The sequence below is a fragment of the Microcebus murinus genome, chromosome 2, assembly GCF_040939455.1.
Source record: "Microcebus murinus isolate Inina chromosome 2, M.murinus_Inina_mat1.0, whole genome shotgun sequence".
Taxonomy (NCBI): Eukaryota; Metazoa; Chordata; class Mammalia; order Primates; family Cheirogaleidae; genus Microcebus; species Microcebus murinus.
This window is the reverse complement of record NC_134105.1, coordinates 107,727,078-107,753,170: the sequence shown is the minus strand read 5'-3', so window position 1 is coordinate 107,753,170 and position 26,093 is coordinate 107,727,078. Positions and strand designations below refer to the sequence as shown.

Genomic DNA, 26,093 nt, shown 5'->3' with positions numbered 1-26,093 from the left:
TCTATTCCTCTAATGATGGATAATGGTGCCATTTTCGATTTTTGGCCATTATAAACAACGCTGCAAAGAACATTTGGGCACGTCTCCCTGGGCACATGTTTGAGAGTTTCTCTAGGGTACAAACCTTAAAAACAGAATTTCTGAGTAATAGAGTATGCGTCTCCTCAACTTAACTGGATAATGCCAGATTGCCCTTCAAAGTGGCTGAACAAATTTCCACTCCCATGGCAGCGTGGGAGCTCCACTTTCTCGCCGATTGAGCGGCTGAGCTTATTGGGGGCCCAGAGGCCATTGCATAGCTCGCTGGGATCTAAGGCAGCGGAGGCCAGAGTTGGACTCTGCTGTGGTCTCTGTCCCGGTTGTCCCACCTAGCTCGGAATCCCAGAGACGATTTTAGAACAGGCTCTAGTGCCTGGGTTGCTGGGAGGTGGGGGTCTTAATCCTCCACTCCCCCAGCTCCTTTCTGAAATTTGAAAGCAATACGAAACAAAACCTTTCTCATCTTAAAATAAAAAGAAAAGGGACCCAGCTTGTGAAAACAAACATTTATATACTTAACAGCCAAAATATACAGGGCTAACACTTTCTCGTACATATTTGCTTCCGATGTTTTCTTTTTAAGAAATAAAGCATTCCAGTTACATTTGAAGTTCTCCTCCCTGGTCTTTTGCCTCCCTCCTTTTCTGGAGGTAGCCAAGATTCTGAGTTTGGTGGGTGTCCAAACCACTTATTTGTATAACATATGTATGTATCCACATACAACTTATTGTTTGTTTTTACTCATACAAATAGTATTCTGTATCTGCCAGTTTCTTTCCTACCCACCCAACATTGTTTCCAAAACACATCGATGTTGATGCTGGTATCTCTAGTTCAGTGTTTGTCCATTCTCTAAACAACATATTTTCAGGTTGTTTCTAGCTTTTGGCCATTTGAACAAGGCTGCATATACACTCCATGAGGGTAGCGATTTTTGCCTTTTGTTCATGCTCAAGTTTTAGCCCCTAGAATCGTGCCTGGAACATAGTAACTGCTCAATAAATGCGTATTGAGTTATGAATAAATGAACAGCCTCATACTTGTCTCTAAGTTGCTCGAATGGAAAATTTGCCATAGATATATGTGAAGTGGCTGGATTTTGGGGTGAACTCATTACTATAGCACTCTCTAAGGTTATTGTGCTGATTTACACATCCCCAGCAGTTTGAGAGTCCCTGTTTCCCCTTAGTGTTGCCAACTTTGGTATTTTGAGATTTGGGGTGTGCGTGTGCGTGCACACGTGTTCGTGTCCAACCCTGTTGTACATAAAAATCATATATTATTGTTGTTTTAATTTGCATTGCCCTAGTTCCTTTCTGATTTGTCTCACCTGGGAGCCTCATTGACTTCCTTTGAGGATTTCAGATTATCACATGAGCAGAGGTGGGTTGGGGTGGGCTGAGGGTCCCGCTCAAGAGTATGGCCTGACTCCTGCATGGGGCTGGAACCCTCCACGTGTCCCCAGCCTCCCTTCTTCCCTGGAGGGATTTGAGTACTTATGCCAAGGCAGACCCAGGCCCCCAGGACTGCAGAACGCAGTGTGGAGATCAGGGGCAGCCCCCTGTCCAGCCCCACCTTGAGCTCTGCAGGCCCCTGTGATGAGGGGTTGTGATGAGAGGCCCCTGATGCTGTGCTGGTCTGTTATTGTCTAGGTCTCCAGCTGAAGCTTGCCGGCCAGGGGAGCCCTGAGGCTCAGGGTGCTCCTGTGTTTGCAGCTACGATTTTGTGGGTGAAGTTCCCAGCACTGCCCCTCCCTGGCACACACCATGCCCTCCATTCATAGGAAAACACACCACCTGTTCTGTTTGGCTCGTCAGTACTTGACAAACTGGCCACTGTGTGGAGAAGAGAAGCCGGGTTTGAAGGTAAGCGGACAGGCATAATGGCAGGGGGATGGGGAGCGGGAAGTGGGGATGCAACTGAGGTAGAAAGCTCCAATGGTCAGGATACCCTCTGGCCTTGGGGCACTAGGGAGAAAGACAAGGCTTGCCAGGATATGGCAAGAGTTCAAGATTTAAAATGTGACTGCAGTGAATCAGACAACAGTGGGTGTGCGGGAGCCAGTGGCAGCTGCCATTTAAAGACATGTATTTCTAGCACGCCGGGATGGCACTCACTTGAGATCCTTTCCTATTTGAAAAGCATTAAAAAATCATAACCTGCAAGCCCAGAGGGTGAGCACTCTGACTTAACAACCCTTTTACTTTCTTTTGCAAAGCATTAAAGTCATTAACTTCCAGCAAGCGGGAAAAGCAAGTTCTTACTTAACTCTTATCTTCTGAAAAGTCTTAAAAATCAGCAGCCCTGAGACCTTGTTTCTCTTTGGCGGTGTTAAATCACAAAGCACCATACTGCTGTTAAGAAAAGTTGAACCTAGTGAAACGTCCTCTACTCAGAAACTCGTGGTGACTCCACACTGTTGATCAGATACGATCCTGACCCTTTGGCGTGAGTTTCTGCCCTTTCATGACCTTCACCTAACCAAGCATTTCCTGCTGCCTGCTGGGTGAGGTTTTTACCTCATCTGTGCCAACCAACTCTCCACATCTACCCTCCCCTCACTGACACCCATTCGCACTGTCCTCCTCTCTCTCTAAGCCCACCTATGCAGACTCTGTACCCAACACATAACATTGGTATTTTAAGTGACATCCAACATTTGCATATTCCTTTAGGCTCTCCAGCCACATCCTCCATATCTCTTTGAAGGTTTAACTTTTGAATTTTACCAGACTCACTCCTCTTATCTGTTCAATCGCTACAGCATTGCTTAAATATTTATGCATTGCATATTTGCTAATTTTATGTACCCATCTTTGCATTTACACTTAGGAGTGTACAAGTGCCATGTTTTCTTCCACTGGATTATCCATGCCCTAGACTTGTTCTTCCCATTTATTTGTCTATGTGCAGATACCCAAGTAAGTGACACCGTGTCAGTTAGTCACCATATGTTTATTGAGCACCCATGTGCCAGGCATTGTGCCAGGTGCTAGAGGTATGGACATGATCCTTAGACTCCTGTAAGAGAGAGAGAGAGAGAGAGAGAGAGAGAGAGAGAGAGAGAGAGAGAGAAAGAAAAAGAAAGAGAAAGAGAGAGAGAGAGAGAAAGAGAAAGAGAGAAAGAGAGATTAAATGACTAAATGAATCATACGAGTGAGCAAATGGCCTCAAAGAGAAGGACAGATGCTTTGGGAATATGTGGGAGAATATGGGGGAGGGGTGCTGTTGGTAACATTTCCCTGAGAAAGTGATGTTTAAACTAAGACCAGTAGGGGTCAGTAGGAGTTGGGAGCCAGACAAAAAGTTGAGGAACAAAGCGCCCCAGGCAAATGGAATAGCATGTGCCCAGACTGTCATGGGGAGAGGTGCAAAGCATCTGGTAGTGTGCAGTAAAGAGTTAACTCAGCAGGCCTGGGTTGCCCAAACCCTTCACATTCCAAAAATCTTCAAGACTGCCCCTTGACCAGCTCCTAAGACCTCTGCGCCCTTGGAATATCCAACTGATCAAAGTGTTTTTGTATACCTGAGACCTTGGGCCAGGCCAGATAGTTTATGCTAACAGTGTGATTTATGGACAGCACCTGTTTTTATATGCCTAGGCTGCTTTGGGCTATGCTGTTTTAGTTTGACCTCTTTAGGGGCTGGAGACTGAGTCACATGAATATTATATGCCTATATAACTCCCTCAACACCCCTGAAAACCCACACAACCCTGGAACATCCTTGCATTGTCTTACGTTGTTGCTGGGAGAATTAAGTGCTGTCCACATGACTGCACTGCAAGAGGACAGCTGGAAGTTTGTGCCTGGTTTCTTCTGACTCTACCTTATGTGCCTTTTTTTTTTTTTTTTTTGGTTGGTTTTAATCCATATCCTTTCATTGCAATAAACCATAACTGACAGTATAACAGCTTTTCTGAGTTTGGTGAGAACTTCTAGCAAATCATCCAACCTGAGAGAGGTCTGGGGGACTCCTGATGCAGGTAGAGAGAAGAGAACAAAGGTTAAGGGAGAGGGGAGTGTATAAGGTGAAGGATGAGACTGAGGATAGGATTGGATCCTTACTTGGATCCTCAGAGACCGTGGTCAAGACTGGCATGGTTCTGCCTGTGGGCTTATCCCAGTGTGGCTACTTTATTGAATTCTATTCCATGGCTCTAGGCTGCACCCGGGCACAGCTAGATCTCATGAAGAGTGTCTATGGAAAACATGCAACTTAGTGAATTTGCTGGGGGTGGGGGAACCCAAGGGCACGTAAAACCTACTGAAAGAGGTGAGCAGTGTCACCTGTGGGATGGCTGCATGGATTGTCATTGCTCACAGTGCCACCTTGGGTTTGGAGCAGAGCCACTACTCAGTGGATTTTGTTAAAGGAGATACAGCAGCGTGTTTCTTGTAAAAGCCAGGGGAGAAACAATCCAGGAACTGTTTGCTATACTGACTGTCACATATTGAAAACTCAGAGGTGACATCACTAATTTGCTTCATGATCACACATCCGTGGTGACAGAGTAAGTCAAGGGAAAATTAGTGTGAGAGAGTTGTTGAAGCAATCTAAGCAATTTATTGGCAAAAAGAATTCTGTTATCAAGGTTGCAAATAAGTCATCAATTATAGGCATGGAGGTGCACCAAAGTGTTTCTTAAATTTCTACTTGCTTGGACAAGCATGCTGCCTTCTCAAGAGTATGCCTTGAATCCATAATAGCTGGAGAAAAAATTTTAAAAGTAATGGAAGAAGTGCTTATGTAATTCATTTATAAATCAACAGGGGACTATGTTTTTGATGGTGCTGGAGGCTGGAGGCAGAAGGCTGTTAGGGATGATGGCTGTGCTGGCAGCCAGCACACTCCCCAGTCCAGTGGCGCTGCTGGATGCCGGGCAGCAGGGCCGGGAAGCCCTGAGATCAGACAGCTCCACTGACGGGCCTCGCTGGGTCCAAACACCTCCATTCTGGGGAACACAAGATATTGTTATGTATTTTCTCATTACAATGAAGTCTTTTCTCTCTGCTCCCAAGAGGGAAGGCAGTTTATCGTTAGACCTTCTACGACTGATCCTGCTGTACTAGGTAACTCTGGGCAGGTTACTTAAAATCTCTGGGTCTCAGTTTACTCATCTGTGCACTGCCCTGGCTATTCTAATAGTGCTTTGTTCATAGGCTTTTTTTTTTTTTTTGAGAAGCGAAAGAAGCGAATGAGATAATGTCTGTAAAGCACTTGGCACAGTGCCTGGCGTGCATTAAGCACTCACCACCAACAAAACCAGAAAAAGCATTAGGGTCTTTAATAAATAATCATACATTTTTGAGGTCTTGATGCCAGTTACACACTCCTCAAGGCTGTCCTGCTGGGTGAGGACATCTGCATGCTCCCAGCTAAGACCATAGTGGATGAGACAGAACCCGCCTGATGAATCAGTTTCACCATTTTGGCCTTAAATGCTTGAGCCCCATTTTAAAGAGCAGCGCATATGAATAATTCAGGTGTTACCGACTTCAGTGTCAGGGGCAGGGTTGTTCTCTGATCTCCCGAGAGAATGAAGAGCGGAGCGTGCTCATTCGAGGACGTGCTGATGAGAGGGCCCATGAGACCAAGCCCTAATCATGAAGACAGGCTTCTCTGTGTCGCTGGAACCTGGGAAAGTCCTGGGAGGCAGGATGTCTGGTCAAAGAAGCATGAGCTCTGGAGTCAGGACTTGGGTTCGTGTCTCAGCTCCCTCAATGCAAGTGTGTCGCTCATCTCTCGAAATCTCAGTTCCCTCATCTATAAAAAGGGAAAAAAGACATAATTTGCAGCGTCGTTTTAAGGATAAAATAATGCAATGTACGTAAAACACCTGCTGCATGGTAAGCACCTTGTAAATAATGGCAATTATGATCCTACGAGCAAGTTAAGTGTGGTCACGACAAAATGTGAAATACATTAGTGGTAATTGACATTGTTTTGTGACAAAACAATCCTGTGAGACCAAATTCTCAGAAAGAATGGCAAGATACAGACAGAACGTTTGATTTGCAGCTTGGCAAATGGGTGAAGTTCATTCTGGGAAATGGTTTATGGTTTGGATCAAATCCCTGTCTCAGGTAACAGGCTCCCCCACTGCCCTGGGAAGACCTGATCGAGGGGATAGAGAAGGGCAGGTGGGGGTGCATGAGAAGCAGACCTCCCCAGCCAGGGGAAGACCAGAGATGAAGCCCCAGTGGATGGGATCCCTACACGTTTTGAATGGCCATATGGGTCAGGCTGTAAGGGCAATGCCACGCACAGCTCCAAGGGAGGTGTGGGCCAGCCTCAGTGTGTGCAGGGGGTCGGCCTATTTCCCTGCTAGAGACCTTTCTGGAGCAGGAAGCTGTGTAGTAGGACACACAGCTTGTTATGGATCCTACCGTGTTTCCCCGAAAATAAGACCTACCCATAAAATAAGCCCTAGCAGGATTTCTAAGCATTTGCACAATATAAGCCCTCTCCCGAAAATAAGACCTAGTGATGGGCGTGGCTGCGCAGCGCATCTGCACAACCCATGCATTTTGTTGCAGAGCGGTAAAGAAGACGAGCAGCCCTCTCATCTGCCCATGAGAGCTCTATTGCTCGACATGACAGATTGGGGCCAATGGTTCTAAAGGAAATAGAGTCACAAGAAATTCAGGATGAAATTTGGGGTTTGGAGAGTTTATGATGATGTTCCAGAAAAAGGTGACTTAACTATATTTGAATAAATGTAGATTGTTGTACTTAAAAAAAATAACACATTCCCTGAAAATAAGCCCTAGGGTGTCTTCGTGAGAAAAAATAAATATAAGACCCTGTCTTATTTTCAGGGAAACATGGTAGAACCCAGAGAGCAAAGGGACCCCAGTCCAGGAGTTGTACAGGGGACATGGAGGTGGGAGAACCAGGACAGGGGCATTGAGAAATCAAAGAAGACCGTGGCTGGTTCTCCTCCCATCCTGACTCCGGTTGTTTCTGCACCTGAATAATTTTAGAGGAACCCAAAAGGTGACTGCTGCAGAGCTCTAATGATATGGAGAAACATTTTCTAGAGAGAAAAGCCTCCATTCGGCAGAGAACTCTGATCACCTACCATAGAATAAACATAAATGGAACTTTCTAAACATGGGGGTAGGAGTAGATGTTACTGCAAGCTGTGTCCACCAGCAGCTCATTGAGAATAAAAGCTTCCTGAATATGGAAAGCTAGTGGTGTCTATCACCACCTTGGGAAACCAGCCCTGGGAAAGGCTGAGGGACTGGGGATGGTGCCAGACATTGCTTGAGAGGGTAGCAGTGTTTGAGTGGGCTCTTTCTCCCCTTTTAAGATGTCTGCACCCACAAGCATGCTCCCACCTCCGCTCCCAGAGGAAATGAAAGCCCATGACTGCATCTGGCACTTGTTGGTCTGATGCAATGGTTCTCAACTGAGGCCGATTTTATCCCCCTCAGGGGACATATGGCAATGTCTAGAGACATTTTTAGTTGTCACAACGATGGGGGAGGCATGTCCTACTGGCATCTAGTGAGCAGAGGCCAGGCATGCTGCTAAACATCCTTCAATACACAGGATGACCCTTGCAACACAGGATTGTCCAGTTCCAAACGTCCACAATGCTGGGGCCGAGAACCCCTGGTCTGATGCAAAAGCTCTGTTTAGATGGAGGTGGCCTGTTCCTCTCATCTATCTCAGCTTGGGATGGGAAGGTGCATGGCTAATCTGGCACCCCTCATTGGTGGCTATATACAGAAGAGGCAGTGGTGAAAAGACAAAAATTGGGGGGTGGGAATGACCCCCAAAGGGAGGCTCAGGCTAACCTCCCAAGGTAGATGGATGGAAGGAGAAGGGCAGAGTTTTTCATTTCAAGTCAACTCTTATTTAAAGAGTGGTTTCCTTAAGCACTTAATTATATGTTTATTTCCCTAAGGAACTCTTGAGGCAGAGGAGACTTGCTTAAATTATGGGGATAGAAGCTGTACACAGGGCTTTAACGGGGCTAGAAAATGTTTCTGTTTCCTTTGAAGGAGGCTTGGGAGAAAGGGAAGGGCAGATTCCTCTCCCACCTGAGAATGAGGGAGGGTGGAGCAAACTAGGAACAGGCAGACAGGCAGAAACAGCAGGACTGCTCGCATGGCCCAGCAGGTGAGGATGAGAGAAGAGACAGAGACATGGGCTTTGGTGCAGCTTCAAGCCTCGTGCCTTTCTCTCCCCATCCTGGTAAGCCCTCAGAATGCAGGGAAGGGGTTTAGGAAGTGGGCCATTCACACTCTTCCCGCCCATTCCCTTCACATGGAAACACAGAGACACACACACCTTTGGCACGTGCTCTGGTTTGCACCGGGAAACAGAATGGGGCTGTGCCGCTGGGGAAGGAGTGAGCGAGGGAGGGCAGGGTAGTTGGGGCCTTTGGTGAGATGAGAGTGAGAGTTTCAGTGTGTCCTCTTTGTGCTATGCTTCATTCCTCTGCTGCAGCCTGAATACCTGGGATTTGTGGGTTTCTTCTCTTTGGGAGATGTTTTTCCCTGGATAGGCTAGGGTAGGGACCAAGGGGGTAACTATAGAGAAGGAACTGATTGCTCAGATTTGACACATAGATGAAAATTGGGGACAGGGCATCTTATAGCCTCTCTCCTTTAGACTGGCAAGACTTCAGCTGATACTCTTTTTGTTTAAAGCGAGTTGGGTAGGGGTGGCTTGGTGGGCAGTAGTGGAAGGGAGAAAGAAGTAGTGAGGAGCAGGTGGCCAGGCCTGGCTGTGGTCGAGGCTATGACAGCTGAGGTCTACACGGGAACACTTGGCCCCTCCCTACTCTGTCTCCACTGCAACGGGAATGCATGTCTATCGCAGTAGCCATTACCTGGGGCTGGACTCTGTCTGTGCCCATCTTTTCCAGGAGGCTGTGAGCCCCTGCGAGCAGCAATCACATCTCATTCGACTGGGTAGTCTCTGCATCTAACAGAGCCTGGTACACATAGGCACTCAGTACACATTTCACGACGAATTTCTACCTTATTCAGCCCAGCCTGCTACAGCAAGAGAGGTGATAGGAATTCAGGCAGACATTATAGCAAAAAGCATCCATCTGGCTGGTGTATGCCATTCCTCCCATCTCTTGGAAGCCCAAAGTGAGCTGGTGGTGGCAGGGTGGGGTCTAACAGGGGAGAAGTGAAGATAACATCTGAGAAACGAGGCCAAGATTTATAGCCCTGGAGCTCTTCATTTAATTGGCAAGTATCTGCTCTGCGCAGCCGCCCAGACTGGCTCAGTTCGAGCACCCCCTGGCCTGAGCTTTCCGGGCAGCAGCATTGGCCGGAGGCCCCAGATGAGCTGAGCAGCAGCTGAGGCTGACAAGAGGTGTCCAGCTCTGGGGAGATGGAGACAGTGGTTATCTGCGAGCATGACATCCAGGCCATCTCTGTCCCCAGAGGGAAGGGACAAGGATGACTCATGTATGGCAGATGGACTGAAACTGAGGAGCCCTCCTGCCCTATGAGTGTCCGAGACCTGGAGCTGGGGGGAGGCTGGGCTACTGAGGGTCTGAAACCTTTTCATTGGCCAGCTCCCCGGAAACCACATCAAATATCGTTAGGGAGGCGATACATAGAATGTCAGCATCTTCCAATCGCTGAAGATGCACGGTGTGATTCTGGCCCATCCTTCTACTTTGTAGTAGTGTCATCTTGGGCCTCTCTGAGCCTTGGTCACCTTGTCCAAAGAAGGGGGATGGCCCGTTTGCCTTTTCTGTATCACAGAGCTACTGTGAGGATCAAATAAGTTGGTGTGTGGGAGTGCTTTGTAAAGGGCCATGCAATGTGAGCTGGTTCATGTAAGTCATTTATTCAGGGGAGCAGGACAGCCTCCCTCCACCCCCCCTTTGAATGGGGCCCCAGCCATCCCTTCTATTAGGACCTGCCTGAAGGGGGGTGGGCTATTTCAGTCTCTTGAGCCAATGGGAGCTGGAGTGTTTAATACATTTGTCCACTTCCCTTTGTCTCTGGCCCCACCTACCACACAGAGCAGGGGAGAAGGGGCAGAGAGGGGCAGAGGCCTCTTATTTAGTTCGCTGATAGAACTGGAAGACTGCTTTCTCCTGCTCGTAGGTCTCGATGGAGCCAGGTCGAAGGCGCCGGATTTCAGCGATGGCGTCTCCTGCAGCCAAGTGCTGCTCCTTCACCAGGTAACAGGCCAGCATGGTGCCAGTGCGGCCAAAGCCCAGGGCACAGTGCACTCCCACGGCCTGTGAAGAGGGAGCTTGGTGGGTAGGAGCTTGAACCCTCCCTAACGCTCCCCTGCCCTCATCTGGGCTGGTCTGCCCCCCACACCCCCACAGTGCTGCTTCTGAGTCAGGGCTCTGTGCACTGGGTCAGGTAGTCACAAGGCAGGAAGTGACATCAAAGTCAGGGAGGGCTGTCCCTGCACCCGGGTGGCTTTGAGGTCTCTGAAGTGGCTGGTTCAAGAGCTGGACTCCTGGCCTGCCTCCCCACAACTGTCCACTTGTGCTGTCCAATGCAGAAGCCACAAGTCACGTGCGGCTACTGCGTTGTACTTGACATGTGGCCAGTCCAAATGGAGATTTGGTGTTACAAACACTAGGGTTTGAAGATGCAGTGCAAAACAATGAATGAAAATAGCTCCTTAAGAATTTATTTTATATGGAAATTATACGTTGAGATGATAATAATTTTGATTTACTGGGTTAATATTCCCCAAATTAATTCCACCTGCTTCTTTTTTTTTTTCCATTTTTAAAAATGTGGTTGGGCTTGAAAATTTAAAATTACATACATGGCTCCATTATATTTGGACAGCATTGCTCTAGAAAACAGTAAACGGCCTCCGTATGACTTCAACCCCCACCTCTCCCAAGTCTGCCCGTCTGTCTTGCTCCTCCTCGACTCGCTGTCCGATGCCTGTCTCGGAGCCCACTTCACACCGCTCTGCCTTCTCTTTCATTCCTCCCATTTGGCCTCCCCTCCCCGCCGTGGGTGGCTTCAGGTCCCCGTTGCACCCCTGCCTCTCTGTCTTCCCCCGTGGCTGCCCCGGAGCCCGGCTGTGGTCCTGGCCCGGGTCGCCCCAGCGCTGCCCGCGCTCCCCGCTGACCTCTCCCCGCGCGTTGGCCTCGTCCACGATCTGCACGAAGCGGTCGATCTGGTCTGGCGCCGGCGGGCAGAAGTCCGGGATGCGCAGGCGGTGCAGGGTGAGCGCGGGGCAGCTGTCACTGTGCGGGGGCCCGCGCTCCGTCAGCGACACCAGGTGCCGCACGCCCCGGTCCAGCAGGAACTGGTAGTGGGCGGGGAGCCGCGGCAGCGCCAGCCCCGCCAGCCGGCCGGGGAGCACCCAGGAGAAGTTGGGGGGCTGCACGCCCATCGCTGGGGGAGGGCACAGGGCAGAGGTCAGAGGGGGCGACGCCACCCCCGCCCCGCCCCCTCGTCCCCTGTCCCGCTGGGCCCGGTAACCCGCCACCTACCAGGCCCCGGCGCCACCTGGCCACGTGGTCTGCGGGCCGCCGCCCGGTGACGCTCGGCCGCGCCGCCGGGGATTGGCCGAGCCGGGCGGGGGCGGGGCCGGAACGCGGAGCCCCGGCTCTGAGCGACGCCGAGCAGCGCCGCGATCCCCCAATGGGCGAGGTTACCGCAGCTCAAAGAGCCGAGGAGGAAGCCTGCGATGAGTTAGGAATTGCTCTCGGAGGACCGAGCAACCCGGGGTCGGGCTCTGCTGCTCCCTGGCGGTGTGTCGGAGCTATTGCACCACCGCCAGGCTGCCCCTGCCTGCCCGGGGCCTGGCCTCGCTTTACTTTTCTAACAGTGGGCACACAGGGCTCACGAGATGACAAATTTACACTCGCCCACTGTGAGGAAGTCCACGGGGAGGAGTCTTTTCCAACGACTAGCCATGATCAGAGACTTTTGGGAAAAGATACTGCTACCGCACAGGCAGTTATTCTCATTTTTCCATTGCTGGAACTAATTAAAAAATTCTGGGCTGCCATCTGGTGCCCTGAAATCTTACCCAGAGTAATAATTATAGAAATAGTAATATCAGTCACCACCAACAAAATAACCAACATTTATTGAGCATCTACTATGTGCCAGATACTCTTCTAAGCACTTTACATGTATCAACTCATTTAATTGCCCCAATAATCTTATGAGGTAGGTGATCTAAGTGATGCCGTTTTATAGATGAAAACAGTGAGGCACTGGAGAGGTTAATAAACTTGACGGACAGATGACTGCAGGCTCTAGAATCTTTGACAGCACAGTACTGCTTCCCAAAGTTAAACAAAATTATTTCCTTGTCACATAACCACGCTCATACCCCCAAATGTCAGTTGAGCTAAACACCTGTGGGTTTTCTTAATTTTTATTCATATATGATATTTTTCCCATTTCAAGTTTTCCTGGCCCCCTGGGTCAGGCTAGAATTTTTCACTGTTGTTCTTACAAGGTGGGGCTCTAGATCCGAACGCACTGTCTCAGCTGTGATCTGACCAGTAGTCTATATCCTCATTTGAATAGTGTGCTTCTAGTGATGCAGACTAAATATAATTATGAAAATAGTTAACCCTCATTGAATTTACTAATGTACCAGGCCCTGTGCCAAGTGCTTTCTGGAAGAACCACATGTGGAAGATATTTTTGTACCCTTTCTGTACGTGAGTAATCTGAGGCTTAGAGAAGTTGGTTAACTTGGCCAAGGACACGGTGATCCAAGCCCAGGGCCCTTCACCGGGAAGGTTTACTCCCCCACCTCTGCCCTACCTACCCTTGACACATACATTTGACCATTTAAGTCTCTGGCTCCAGCAGAATGGAAAGGAATTTCTTTCCCCCCAAAGTTCAAGGCCTTCTCTGACCCTGTGAAAAATGCACTTAACATTTACCCAGACGACTACTCTTTCCAGGTTCCGGGAGCTGCCAAATATTCCCTTTTCTCCCCTTCCAGACAATCACAGCCTTGATTAAGCCCTTCCTGTTTGCACGCTCATTTCCCATATGACTCCCTATCATCCAGCCCGCTGCGATTCCTTCCTTTCCCTCCTTGCCAGCCCTGGCCTCTTAGTTGCCAGTCACCCCTGCCCCGATTTCTCCTCTCAGCCCAGTTGCTCTCCAGGATTGCTGGTTGCGCTGCCCCTGGAGTCTAGGCTCCAGCACCTGCTCCTCTCCAGTCAGTCTTTTCTTAGTCCCTTCCCCTTGCTGTCCTTCCTTTGCTCCCTCCACTCTCCAGGGAAAAACTTCCCACACCTCTTCCTGCCCTCCTGTGCCCCTTACTTGCCTCCTTGATATCCAGCTCAGAGCTCATCTTCTCCAGAAGGAAGACATTTTTGGGGGAGACAGAGATTCTCTTCTTCCCTGGGCCTCCTAGCAGTGATTCCCACCCCTTCGTGCGGGTCTCTGGGGGGCTAGCAGCGTATCTGTCAACCCACTGGGGCCTCCCTGTGTGAAGGCCAGTTGCCTCCCTTTTCAGGAATTCCTTCCTCTCTGTGGCTCTGCCCCTCCCTTCCAACAGACCCAGGGTAGGAAGGGCCCAGAGTCCCTGCCTTGAGCTGTGTTCCATTCATTGTCAAGGGTGCCGTTTGATTTTTTTCGTCTTGGGTCCAGGGGGCCTCAAAGTCTAAGGGAAAACCCTCTCTGATGGTTTTTGGGCTAGAACTCCTGCAAATAACAATGCCAGCACCTCTCGCCCCTCTCTCCACACACATGATACTGACCTCCTTTTCCTCTCTCCTCTGCACAGGGCTACCTGACCCTCTGGAAGACTGAGGCATTTTCTGTATTCCCATCTCACCTTGTATAAATGTGCCCTCTCAGGATAGCAGTTATTTCACTGGAATCGAGTCACCTGTCTGCCTAGAAGCCAAGACTGCATCATTCTGTCTTTGAATTCCACGATCCACTATGGAGCCTGATACGTGGTGCTCACAAATGTTAAATAAACACATGAATAGATAAGTAGATAATATATAAGTAGAATGCATTGGCAAGACCGGGAATACACTTTTTTGGCAGTGAATGCGGGTCTCTGGGACTATGTGACAGTGTGTATTTGTCGTTCTTTTTAGTTGCCTGGGTTTGAGGACTGTGCTGAGAATTGTGTAGTACCTCTTTGAGGTGTACTTTTTATGTGTCTGTGCTTTTAAGGAAAGAAAAACTGTGCCATTATGGTCCTGGCTAAGTCTAATTACTATTTTTGTAAAACTGGATAAATAAGCCTTAGTCCTTCCAGAGCGCTGCGCCTGTGGTGCGCATGTGTGTGGTGGCGTGTGCATGTGAGCGTGTTGGGGGACATATTCCTGGAGAACAATCTGTTGACACTGATGGTGGGCTGAGTAATAAGCTGAAGTAATTTCCCTGACTTCAAGGAATTTACAGCATACTTGGGGGGGATTTAGACTCAGATGTAATTATTCTCAGAACATACAATAAAGTGCCAAATTGCTCATCAAAGACAGTCAGATAATATATATTAAAAAGCTAATTGTGCAGTAAAAATAACAAGTGCTAAAGAAGTCAGTGGGGGAGAAGATAAGCTTGGGTTGGAGCCACCAGAAAAGTCTTACGAAGACAGGGATCTTCCTTCCCGTTTGTCCTCTGTCCATTGTAAAGCAGAGTAGAATCATTTCAGGGCACCCTGGCTTCCCCTCCACCCATTGACAAGGATATTTTGACGCATTATTATTCATGGGGAGGTCCCAGTTCCCTGACTGGCTTGATGCCAGTGGGAGAAACTGGGGAAGTTAGAGTCAGAGCATCTCTTCCTCCAGGTAGGGCCCCACGTCCCACTACAGTGAAAGATTGCTTGGGTTCTGGTTCCTGTGCCCCTTGGACTACATTTCGGAATTCTCAGTGTCCTCAATATTCTGATTTCCCTACATCTAAACACATTTCAGCCCTGGGGCCCGATGATCTGGGAGTTGGACCTGGGAAAAAGGGATGGTGTGGCCGCTTCCAGGATGGCCCCAGTGAGCCAGCTCCCGCCTGTGCTGTCCTCCTGACACAGGTAGGGCTGCTTTTTATGACCAGTAGGCCATTGGGGACACCATGGTGTGTGACTTCCGAGGCTAGATCATAAAAGACATGGGTTTTGACTTGTTCTGTCTTGAGAAGAAGAGCTTCCACAGGAAGCTCCTGGAAAGAAGCCAGCCACCGTGTAGTGAGGACACTCAGGCAGCCGTATGGAGAGATCCATGCGGTGAGAAACTGAAGCCTCCTAGCAACAGTCATGTGAGGGAGCCAGCTATTTTGGAAGTGGATCCTCCAGCCGCATTCAGACTTTAGTTGGCTTACTCAAAATCTTGACTGCAACCTCGTGGATTCCCTGAGCCACAACCACCCAGCTAAGCCTCTCTTGAATTCCTTAGCCACAGAAACTGTGAGATAATAAATAGTTATTCTCTTAAGCCCTCAAATCTTGGGGGATAATTTGTTATGCAGCAATAGGTAGCTGCTAATACAGATGGAAACATTCAGTGTGAAGGAAAGAAGGAAAATAATTTCCAATCAACTCAAGAAGTGAAATAAAATCAAGGTTAATTTAAAAAGAAAGAGTTATACTACAAGCAGTTGTGGTCTAAGTGTGTGTGTGTGTGTTTGTGCGGAGTGTTGTGATAAGTCGGTGAAAATTTTCCATATTTGGAGAACCATGGTGTGTAGGGGAAGAAGCCAGAGTAGTTTGGGTATGGTTTTGTGTGTGTGTGGTGTTTGGAAGTATAGGTTTAGGTAGCACTTGTACAGCTAGAGATGCTATACAAATTATTTAACAATGGTCATGGCACGAGAAACAAGCAATTGCCGGTAGAATGGAGCCTCTACCCATCAGAGCTATGACCTATAAACAGATGGCAAAGCTATTACTACCTTGGTGTTGGTTGGATGCGTGTTGGCCTTGAGCGTGGAGGTTCTGAAATGTTCTGGGGTGTGACCACATTACCTTGGGCATTTTAATATAGGTCTTTCCACAAGATGGCACTGATAGCTTTTCCTTGTTTCTCTTTGTCTTGTTGAAGAATTTGTGATTTGTGTACTGTTACAGAACCTACCATAACTGAAATCTCACAATTTACTAGTTGATTTCTTGTACTTTTGACAATCCTGTAGCCTTTATGGCACTTAAAATGATCTGTTTCTTTTAGATACTCCAGGAGCACGCTGAGACTTTAGGTTGGGCTCTTGGGGGACGCTTTCTTAAACCAACCAGACGTCATCATTATGGGAGTTGGAGATGGGGAAGGAGGTGAGCAGCAGGCTTTGGTTTTGAAAAGCCATTCAGCAAAGGCTGGGGAGAGCAGAATCAAGAGGGAGCACGTGGCTAGGTAAGAGCCACTTTTATGATGAAAACCATTTTGGTGACTCTCTCACTTCTTCCGTTTATACTGCCTGAGTCACAGCCTGGCTGGCACTTTGAGTTCAGCCTGATGAGTCCCTGAGCAGAGGACCCAGCTAACCTGTAACTGGACTTCTAACCTACAGAACTGTGATTTAACAAATGGTGTTTCTTTAGCCGCTAAGTTTGCGGCAATTTGTTATGCAGCAATAGAAAACTAATACAGATACCCTTATTTACTTACTTTATTTTCTCATCTTTAATATGCTGGTTGCAGTACCTAGACCTTTGAGGTTTCTAAACTGCCATATTATTTCTTGTCTCTTTCCTCTTTAAGTCTTCTGTCTCCAAAACTGCAGCCTGCATAGGTTCATTTTCTAGTGCACATGCAACAAATATGGTGAATCAATGGACCTCAGGAATTGTCCGCATCAGGTTTTCTTTGGGCGTCTTCCGAAACTCCTGGCTGTTCCCTCAGTCTGTAGACCAGGGCTTCTCAAGGTGTGGTCCACAGTCAGCCTCATGTGAGAGCTCATGAGAAATGCAGAATCTCAGGCCCCACCTAAGTCCTGTGGGGTCCCCAGGTGGCCCATATGCACACCTGTGACTGAGAAGCCCTGTTGTATGACTTCTGTTTTACAACTCTGTTTTCCTTTCGGTCATCGGTAGCACCCAGAACGTGGCCTGGTCACAGAGGTGGTGACTTGGAGATCTCCAGGTGCCTCATTTCTGGGGTTGGGAATCTTTGGCTGAGCAGGGCTGTGGGAAGAGGAGCTAATCAGCAGAGGAGCGGTCTCAAAGGGGCCTAACTGGCCTGGGGGGAAAGCCCGAGGCCAGTTAGAAACACCTAAAAGTCCCGGATTAGAACAATCAATTGGCTTTATCTACAGGTTAGGAAGATGTCCAAAAAAAATAGGTTCACTATACACGCACCTTTCCTGTTTTTGTTCCAAGGAAGGGCTCGGTTCCTACATTTCCTTTCTGGAGGAATGCTTGAAACATCACCTCCTATTTTCCCCACCTTTGAAGTACTTTCTAGGCGAGGTAGAAAACTCCCCAGTCATTATCCTCCAATTTAAGTGCCTCCAGGCTGCCCACAGTTTGGGGCAAAGGGGAAGGAGCCAGGGCCAACCTCCGATCACACCAGCTCCAACCTACCCCCTCGCTAGCAGACCTTCCTCCCACCCGACTCCCATCCTTTCAAAGCCCCCTCGGGCCCCACCGCTCTGTGTGTCTCTGGACTGGCCTCTAGTCCAGCCTCTACGCATTTCCCCTCTGCACAGCCACGCTGACTTTCCCAGAACTCAGATCCTACTTTTCCAGTCCTTCAGCAACTCTTCATTGCCTTCAAGAGGAAACCCCAAATTTTACAGGCTGGCAAATCAAGCCCTCCAGGATGAGGCCTCCTGCACTTCTCTCTGGCCTTGTCTTACCTCATTCCTCTGCAGCAGTGTTTGTCCTCGTCGCGCTGAACAACGTATGGGTGGCCAGAGAAGCGGGGCTCCTTCTCGTGCCTTTGCCCCATGCCGTGTCCTTTGCGTGTCCTGCTCTTGCCCTTTGCCCGCGGCAACGCCTCACCTCCCTCGAGATTCAGTTTGGGACCAAACCACTTTCTCTAGGAAGCCTTCCCCGCTGCCTTGCAATTCGTGTTTTGTGTCCCTTCTCCGGGCTTCCTCTGTAGCATCTCTATCGGAATAGTTATTACATTGCGTATTTAAAACACTTTAAAGCTTTTATTGCTACATTATACAAATAATCTATGTTTATTGTAAAAGCATTAAAATACATATACACGCACACAAAAATGATTACCTATTACCTATTTATATTACCTGGTGTTCAATTAGGATTAGAGAAGCCACTCCATGCTTTCCAGGCAGGGGGAAAGCCGTATTGGAGGTTTACATACCTGCTGGGTGGGCTGAGGCCTAAAGGTCCCAGATGATCTTAGCCTGTGACACCTAAGTGAGCCACTCTCAGAGGCCTTGCCTGGAAGCTATTTCCCTGTAAATCTCAAGAACTTCTGGAAAATTACCACCAGTAATTTTTGTCTGAAGAACAAATATAGGGAGTCTCGAGAAATTCACCTAGGTGCTGTTTCAAGCCTCTCATCTGCCTATGCATTTGTCTGCCTCTCACAAATAATGGTCTCTCCTCTCTTCTCCTTCCGAATCTCACATGAGTGCCTCTTATTGGCACTCAAGATATACGGGAAAAGGAGTTTTGGAAATGCTGTTGCCAGCATATCCTTTGTGATTCAGAGACACTAGAAACAAATGGCATTGATGTTAAGTTTACAAGGAATAAGTCACCTAAAGATAATCCCATTTTGGTGTACTACTTTTCATGTGTTTTGTGTGTGTGTGTCGGTATATAAGTGGATAATGCACATAGAACATTCTGTCTTTAATGTGCTCTATCTGTATTTCTATATACATTTCCCCCTTCTAGCTCCTTGAAGGTTTAATGAGCTTGCTTCTCTGCTTTTTAGAGCAAGGATTCCCAGCACTGGTTTGATGACACCCTGGAGTGTCTTCATTTATCTCAGGGGGTGCCTTGAAATTCACAAAACAAGATTAATTTAAATTCATTTTCGTTTAAAAAAAGTAAACAGATATTATATAGTAATTACAGGTACAAGTGTGTGTGTTGAAATCAAACTAATAAATGCTCGCCTTAGAGAGAAATCAAGAGGATGGGGGTAGGGTTGGAAGGGACTATAAAGGTAGTTCTGCCTGAATCTTTTCTAAGACATTTCTCCCCTCTGTCTGCAATTCCTTCCACGTTGGTATTTCCACAAATTAATCATGTTCCTCCAATTGGAAGTCAGGGCTGTTGGGAATGAAAGCTCCAGTATGCAGGGTACTCTTCTGTGCCTACCACGGGCCTGGCATATAGTAGGCGCTCAGTAAACACATGTGATTGACACACGTGTGTTAGGGTGAATCATAGTGCTGGTGGCTGGGGAGCGTGTGTGGCACATGAGAGTCCCAGTTCTGCAGGACTGGAGGCCATGAGATATTTGCAGAGATAGTGGCCTGGGTGGGAATCCCATTTGAATTCTAGGAGAATATAGATTCCCGGACAATCAAGGAGAAAAAGCTCAGGGCTGAGATGCTATTGGCCTGAGGCGACTGGCCAGAGGCTGCTGTAATTGCCTTTCTATTAACAATTTGTGCAAATCATCAGAATGTTAGATAGGTCACCTAACATCAAAGCGTGTGAGTGTCAGTGACTTACTGCTGAGGATACGTTTCAAGGCCATAGATGTAGGAAGGAGTGATGAATTCTGCATGAGACTGGTGTCTTTAAAGCAACAGGGGTGGTGGGTTCAAATCCTGGCTCCGTCATTTGAAACTATATGGCCCTGGAATAAATTGCTTCACACCTCAGTGCCCTTCTTTATAAAGTGGAGATAATCATAACGTCTACCTCATAGAGTTGTGAGGATGAAGTGAATTAATCCTGTAAAGCAATTTGAACAATGCGTGGCACAGTGAGGGAGCCATAAACGCTGGCTGTTGTCATCATCATCATCACGGGAGGCTCCACATACTTATCAGGACTAATTGGTTATAGGGGTTTCCAATAGAGAGTGCTCTGGTGGCCCCATCTGGTCCCCCAGAATTGGCTCAGGAACTCCTCCTGTTGTCCCCTAGATTGGGGTAGGAACATCATTTGCTAGACCTGGAAACTCAGGCGGAGGGTTAATTGTATTACCAGCAAGGAGACAAACAAAACAAAAAATCTCTACATGCAAATGAGTTCTCTGTGAATCCCCTTGCTACACTTTGATGGGATATTCTGCTTCATGGGGAAAAATAGTGCAAACATACCTGGATTCTTAGAATCACAATAGGTGGCAAGGGAAGAATGTGTCTTTTAGCACAGAGTTTTATGGCCTATCAATCCTTGGAAGCAAGATATCATTAATCAAGAGTCAGTTTCAAAATGTGCTCATCATTACCCGCTACTATTGATGAAAAACCCAACCCCTTCTGGAGAAAATAAGTGATAGGAAGAGAACCTTTGAGGCCATTAAAACACATTCCTGATTCTCTTTACTTTAGTGAAAAACTGAATATACCTGAATCCTCAGATGGGAAAGACAAATCAAGTCTAACGCTTAATCTTAGTGAAATTCAAATACTGGATTTGAAATGCCAGTAATTCTATTCAGTTCTTTTTCTCTTGTGCAAATACTGAGGCATCCACATTGTGTGATTATTCAGATATTCAAACAGTTATTTAGGATGAGAAAATTTGCAAATTCATATAGAATTTATTTCTAGAATAGCTATGGCCATAACAGATACAAAGTTGATGAGTCAGAGTCATTTATTTGAAATTTATGATACCCTAAAGCCCTTTGTTCAGAAAAGATATTTGATTCACAAGAACATGGAAAGATAGTGGGAAAAATTGTTTTTAATGATTAGCTTTGTTTTATAGTCTTTTGGATTTCCAAGACTATAATGGTTTCAAACTTTTGATCCTTCTGTCTCTAAAACTCTATGCCTCTCCAGTTCAATTAAACAAACATATACCAAGTAAGCCTAGGTAAACAACATACTGGGCTATTGAACATGGATACAGAGAAAAGCATGAAAGTTACATTTTGGTGCTGTAATAGATTGTAACAGCAATGACCCAATTGGATCACACCTCCTAGTATCCACACTCTTTTTAAAATTTTCTTTAAATTTCAGAATATTATGGGGTTACAAACATTTTGGTTGCATATAATGCCTTTGCCTGGCCCAAGCCAGAGCTACAAGCCTGCCCTTTCCCCATACACTGCTTATCTATTCCTCTTCCATATTGGTACTGGGCTCAGCCGTGTGACTTGCTTTGGCAAATGTGACACAAAGAACTGTGATGGAAGCAGAGGTTTGATAAATACTTGCACATTGGGGCTTGTCTTCTTGGAGCCCTGAGACCACCATGCTGTGAAGAAGCCCAGATTTATGTACCATGTGGTAGGAGAAGCCGGTGGATCCAGGCCATCAAGCTGCATGCAGCTGTCTGAGTGACCCCAGGCACGACCATCAGAAGAATGACCCAGCTAACTCACAGGATCATGGCAAATAATAAATTATTGTTATATCACTGGGTTTTGGGGTGGTTTGGTACACAGAAATGGAAAACCGATATAAAAATTGATATGCAGAAGTGGTGTGTTGCTGTGACAAAAACCTAAACCGTGTGGCACTCGCTTTGGGACTGACTGGTTGGCAGAGGCCATAGTGGCAGCAAGTAGAGGGTTCATGGAGTCTGAGGACCTGAGAGGAAACTGCTACAGGAGGCTGATAAAGAGCAAACCATACTACATAGTAGTAGAATGACTGGCAACCCTGTCACCTCCAGAAACTTGGACGATAAGAAAATGTACTTAATGAACTTGTGGATTTGGCTTAAGAACGCTTCCATTTAGAATGCTAAAGGGGACCATTAGCTTTTTAAAAATTATATGCAATACGTATAGGAAGAGAGAAATGAATTAAAAAAAGAACTCCATTTGCAAGCAAAAATTTGTTTTTCTTTTTTTATCTCCACCCCCAAACTCTGCAAGCAGAATTTAAAGCAAATAGGGAGGCTCTAGAATATGCTAGGTTGGGAAATAAAACTGTTTCACATTCTCAGTCTCTCAGACTGGGAACAGATTCTCTAAGAAACGGCTTCAGGTACAAAGCACATCAAGGGTGTGGCTGCAAGACTTTGCTAAGACCACAGAAGGATTTAAAATAATGTCTGTTAGGTTTTCTCAGCTAGATAAAGGGCTTCTAATAATTTTAAAGGCATTTTCCCACAGCGCCTTGACATGTTGACCAATGTACAGGCCTGTCTCAAAAATAATTGTAGGTATAGTTTTTGTCTAATAACTTGGTAAATAGAAAGCCCATTAAGTTTATAAGAGAATTGGGCTAGGTTAGACTAAATGGTGCACAGGAAATTCAAAATAAAAGGAAACAGGAAATAAGCTGAGAAGACTACACAGATGCAAACACAGGCTATTTTTATTGAAAAGGAAGGCCCTTGTGGAGGGCAGGGCCAACCACTTCCAGAGAGTACAACGAGGCTCTATGCAAGAACCTTTCCTTGTACCCAGAGTAGAAGGCCCTGCAACATACTGAAGCCTGGATTTCAGAATTGCTGTGGACCAGTGACAGCTGTGTGGCTGTCTGTTCCTCCTCCTTTAAATGGGGAGTATCTATTGAGTGTACCATTCTCACAATTGTGTGATGGGCGTGTATGGAGAAGATAGCTTGTGTTTTTAGTTTATAGGTCTCTGAATGATGAGAAGCCACACCAGAGGAGCTGCGTGAGGAACTGCACTCAAACAGCCTGAACCACATCTGGGTCTGAGACAGATAAGAAGTTCCTGGACTTGTGCTCTGATGATATGATTTGATGAGATCTTTGGTGGTTTGGGGAGGACTGACGCATTTTGAAAATGGGAGAGATGTGAATCACTGGGGCCAGAAGGAAGACTGTGGTGGATTGTCACAATAATCACCCCTGAATAAATTGTACCCTTTGGTGTCCATGCCCCTGGGCATTCTTCTCCCACAGTGGTTCTCGGCTTGGCCATAAGACCTGCGTTAGTCAATGGGACGTCAGCACATGTGATGAAAGCCAAGGCTTTAAAATGCTTACACTTTGGGCTTGTCCTCTTGGAAGCTGCCCTGAGATCACCATGCTGTAAAGAGGCCATGAAAGACTATATGGAGAGAGAGAGGCCCTGTTGCCTCAAGCTCTTCCAGTTTAACCCAGTTAAACTGGGTTTAACTGTGTCAAACCCAGCTAAACTGGGAAACTTCCAGTTTCTACAGGTAACCCATCAGCTAAATGTAGCTTTGTCAGTGGGCCAGCCCATCAAGACCCATGGAAGAATGGCCCAAATGACCCACAGAATCATGAGATATAATAAATTGTTGTTTTAAGCTACTAACTTTGGAGTGGTTTATTATGCAGTGGCAGACAAGCTGATTCAGGTGTCCATTGTCAAGCACCCAGTTACATGTAGTAAATGGTTGAATAGGAGGATGCCATATACTCGGGTTATCTGGATTTCTGAAAGTCATTGACACTCTCTGTTGACAACTCTGTGTAAAAGATGAACTGATGGCAGAGTGAAGAGAATGTGTTATAGGCACATAGCTATGTGTAAAGATGCTGAATCATGGATAAAGTCCTTGATGAATGCATGGCAGAATGGAATGAGAATGGGCTATGAACAGGAATGGGGCAAATTCTAGTTATACAAATTAATTAGGGGCAAGTTACCTAACATCTCAGAGTCTTTATTTTTCTACCTGTGAAATGGGGATTACATTATCTATTTTATACTATTGGATTAACTGAGATAACATGTGTAAAAACACGCTGTGTAATGCCTGGCACATAGTAGGTGTTTGCTACATGTCGATCTCTTTCTACTTGAGTTTTCTCTGTTCGCCATGTAACATTTCATTGAGAGGTCCACTGAGATCTTGGTCTTGAGGATCCATGGGACAGCAGACTCAGGATCAGGAAAAATGAAGAAATTTGAGAGCAAGTCTTCCTAACTTCAAAGATTTTGTTCGCTCACTGCCCGGTGGTGGTGGGAAGTAGGGTCCATGTTTGCAGGGTCTGTAAACCAACGCCAGGGATAGGACAGAATGTCTGAACTCATTTGTCTTCAGGTGTCTCTCACATGTTCTTTCGTTGGTCTTTTAAACACACTGTGCAATGTCTCAGTCTTTGGAATATTCTTCCTCTCTTACTTGTCAAAATACTTTGTCTTCAGTTCCATTTCCTTAAGGTCCTGCTGGAGAACTTCCTTATCTCAGAAAGTATTCATATTAAAATATGAATTCTGTCCAGAAGTAGTCAGTACCATGTCTCTGGTATGGCTCAAAACATAGAAAGGTATCCTTTTATGAAGAAATGATGATCTTACTTCTGAGTTCTGGGGGTGGCCAACCCAGGTAAAGACAATGCTTTGTCACTCAGATGGGATGATCTCAAAAGACCAAGTGGAAGACCCAGCTGGGCACTGCATTCAGGACATTCCTAGAACAAGGTGCCAGAGGAACTTCTGGCCAGCTGGAAGGGTCTCATGGATGCCAACGTACTATCTACTTCAGGCCAATTCCCATTTGAACTGTGATGGGCTCTGGGTTAGTTTGTGATAGCAAGAAATGATCACTATGGTGCATTGGGGAAAGTGTGAATTAACCTTGAAACATAAAATGATAGAAGAAACAAAGTTGGAGATCTTCCAGGACAGAGACTAAGAAAATTCTCTGAGGTGACTATTTCTTACAGAAGAGAATTTGAGAAGGAAATTCATCCATTATGGAGGTCTTCAGAATGTACATGACACATGGGAGACAGGTGAGGTGACACTTTATCAGCCTATTCCTTTCCAATTAGTTTTTTCTAATCTATTTAATACTTGCTCACTTTCAGGCTGGTCTTGGGATATAAGTCTTTGGTTTCCTTTTGTTGGTTTTGTTTCTGAATTTCCATTTTTTAATAACTTTAATGAACTAGGCACTGTGCTAGTATCGTATGTGTATTTTAAAATTTAATCCTCACAACTACCCTACACTGGAAATATTATTTCCCCCACTTTATAATGATTTTGACTTGGAGTTTTGAAGGCAGATCCATCTGACTTCAAGGATTTTGTTCACTCACTGCACCATGGTGGTGTGAAGTAGGGTAGCTTCGGGGCTTTTAACTCAAGAACAGCTGCATCTATCTTAGAGATAACAAGTCACTTTGCTGGTTAGGTCCTCGTATTGCTTCTTCATGTAGTACCATTGATCACGAAGACTTCTTACCACCAGAACTGCTCAAGTTCTGTTCTAATTGAGAGCTAATTTGTCCACTCTTAGTAATTTTATCTGGTCAAACTTCCATGCCTCCTTCTCCTACTACTTCTTTTTAAAATATTTAAGACCTTTATTTTAATTTTTTTTTCAGTTTCTTTTATTTTTCTTTCTTTATTTTTTTCAGCATATTATGGGGGTACAAATGTTAAGGTTACGTATATTGCCCTTGCTCCCCCTGCCCCCCCAAGTCAGAGCTTCAAGCGTGTCCATCCCCCAGTTGGTGCGCATCGCATTCATTATGTATGTATATACCCATCCCCTCTCCCACCCACCTGCCTGACACCGAATAAATGTTATTCCTATATGTCCACTTAGGTGTTGATCAGTTAATACCAATTTGCTGGTGAGTACATGTGGTGCTTTCCATTCTTGGGATACTTCACTTAGTAGAATGGGTTCCAGCTCTATCCAGGAAAATACAAGAGGTGCTATATCACTGTTGTTTCTTATAGCTGAATAGTACTCCATGGTATACATATACCACATTTTATTAATCCACTCATGTATTGATAGGCACTTCGGTTGTTTCCACATCTTTGGAATTGTGAATTGTGCTGCTATAAACATTCGAGTGCAGGTGTTTAAGACCTTTATTAACTGGTGCTTGCAGTTTGTTGACATTTTTCAAGTTGTGAACTTTTATTACAAATTGAAAATGAAGTTCTTAAAAATATCAACTTGCCTGGGTATGAAACGATTTAAAAATCTTTAAAGGCATATTGAGAAACAACAGACTTTTTTATAAAAAAGGTTTTTCACTGCCAAAAAAGGACATCTTTAGGTAAAAATATTAATATAGTAATAATAAAACCACCACACTGCATAGATGATGCAGATTGTTCTATCATAGTTATCTGG

At 46.2% G+C, this 26,093-nt stretch overlaps 1 protein-coding gene across 4 annotated transcripts; it reads right to left on the bottom strand.

The window, feature by feature from the left end:
- Window positions 1-5,311: 5,311 nt before the first annotated feature.
- DUSP23 (dual specificity phosphatase 23) lies at window positions 5,312-11,609 on the bottom strand. Of its 4 annotated transcripts, none has more exons than XR_012918180.1 (5): window positions 11,498-11,609; window positions 11,131-11,399; window positions 10,039-10,267; window positions 8,888-9,056; window positions 5,312-5,805 (listed from the first exon to the last, which is right to left on the bottom strand). XR_012918180.1 is itself a non-coding variant. In XM_076000274.1 (4 exons), exons 2-3 carry the CDS (start codon window positions 11,395-11,397, stop codon window positions 10,082-10,084), a joined length of 453 nt encoding a protein of 150 aa, XP_075856389.1. In that variant the 5' UTR covers window positions 11,398-11,399; window positions 11,498-11,609; the 3' UTR covers window positions 5,312-5,805; window positions 10,039-10,081. The 4 variants fall into 4 exon arrangements, 2 of the variants coding, with proteins under 2 accessions (XP_075856389.1, XP_012607841.1); XR_012918179.1 differs by having other exon boundaries at window positions 8,888-9,053; XM_076000274.1 differs by lacking the exon at window positions 8,888-9,056.
- Between the last annotated feature and the right edge of the window lie 14,484 nt (window positions 11,610-26,093).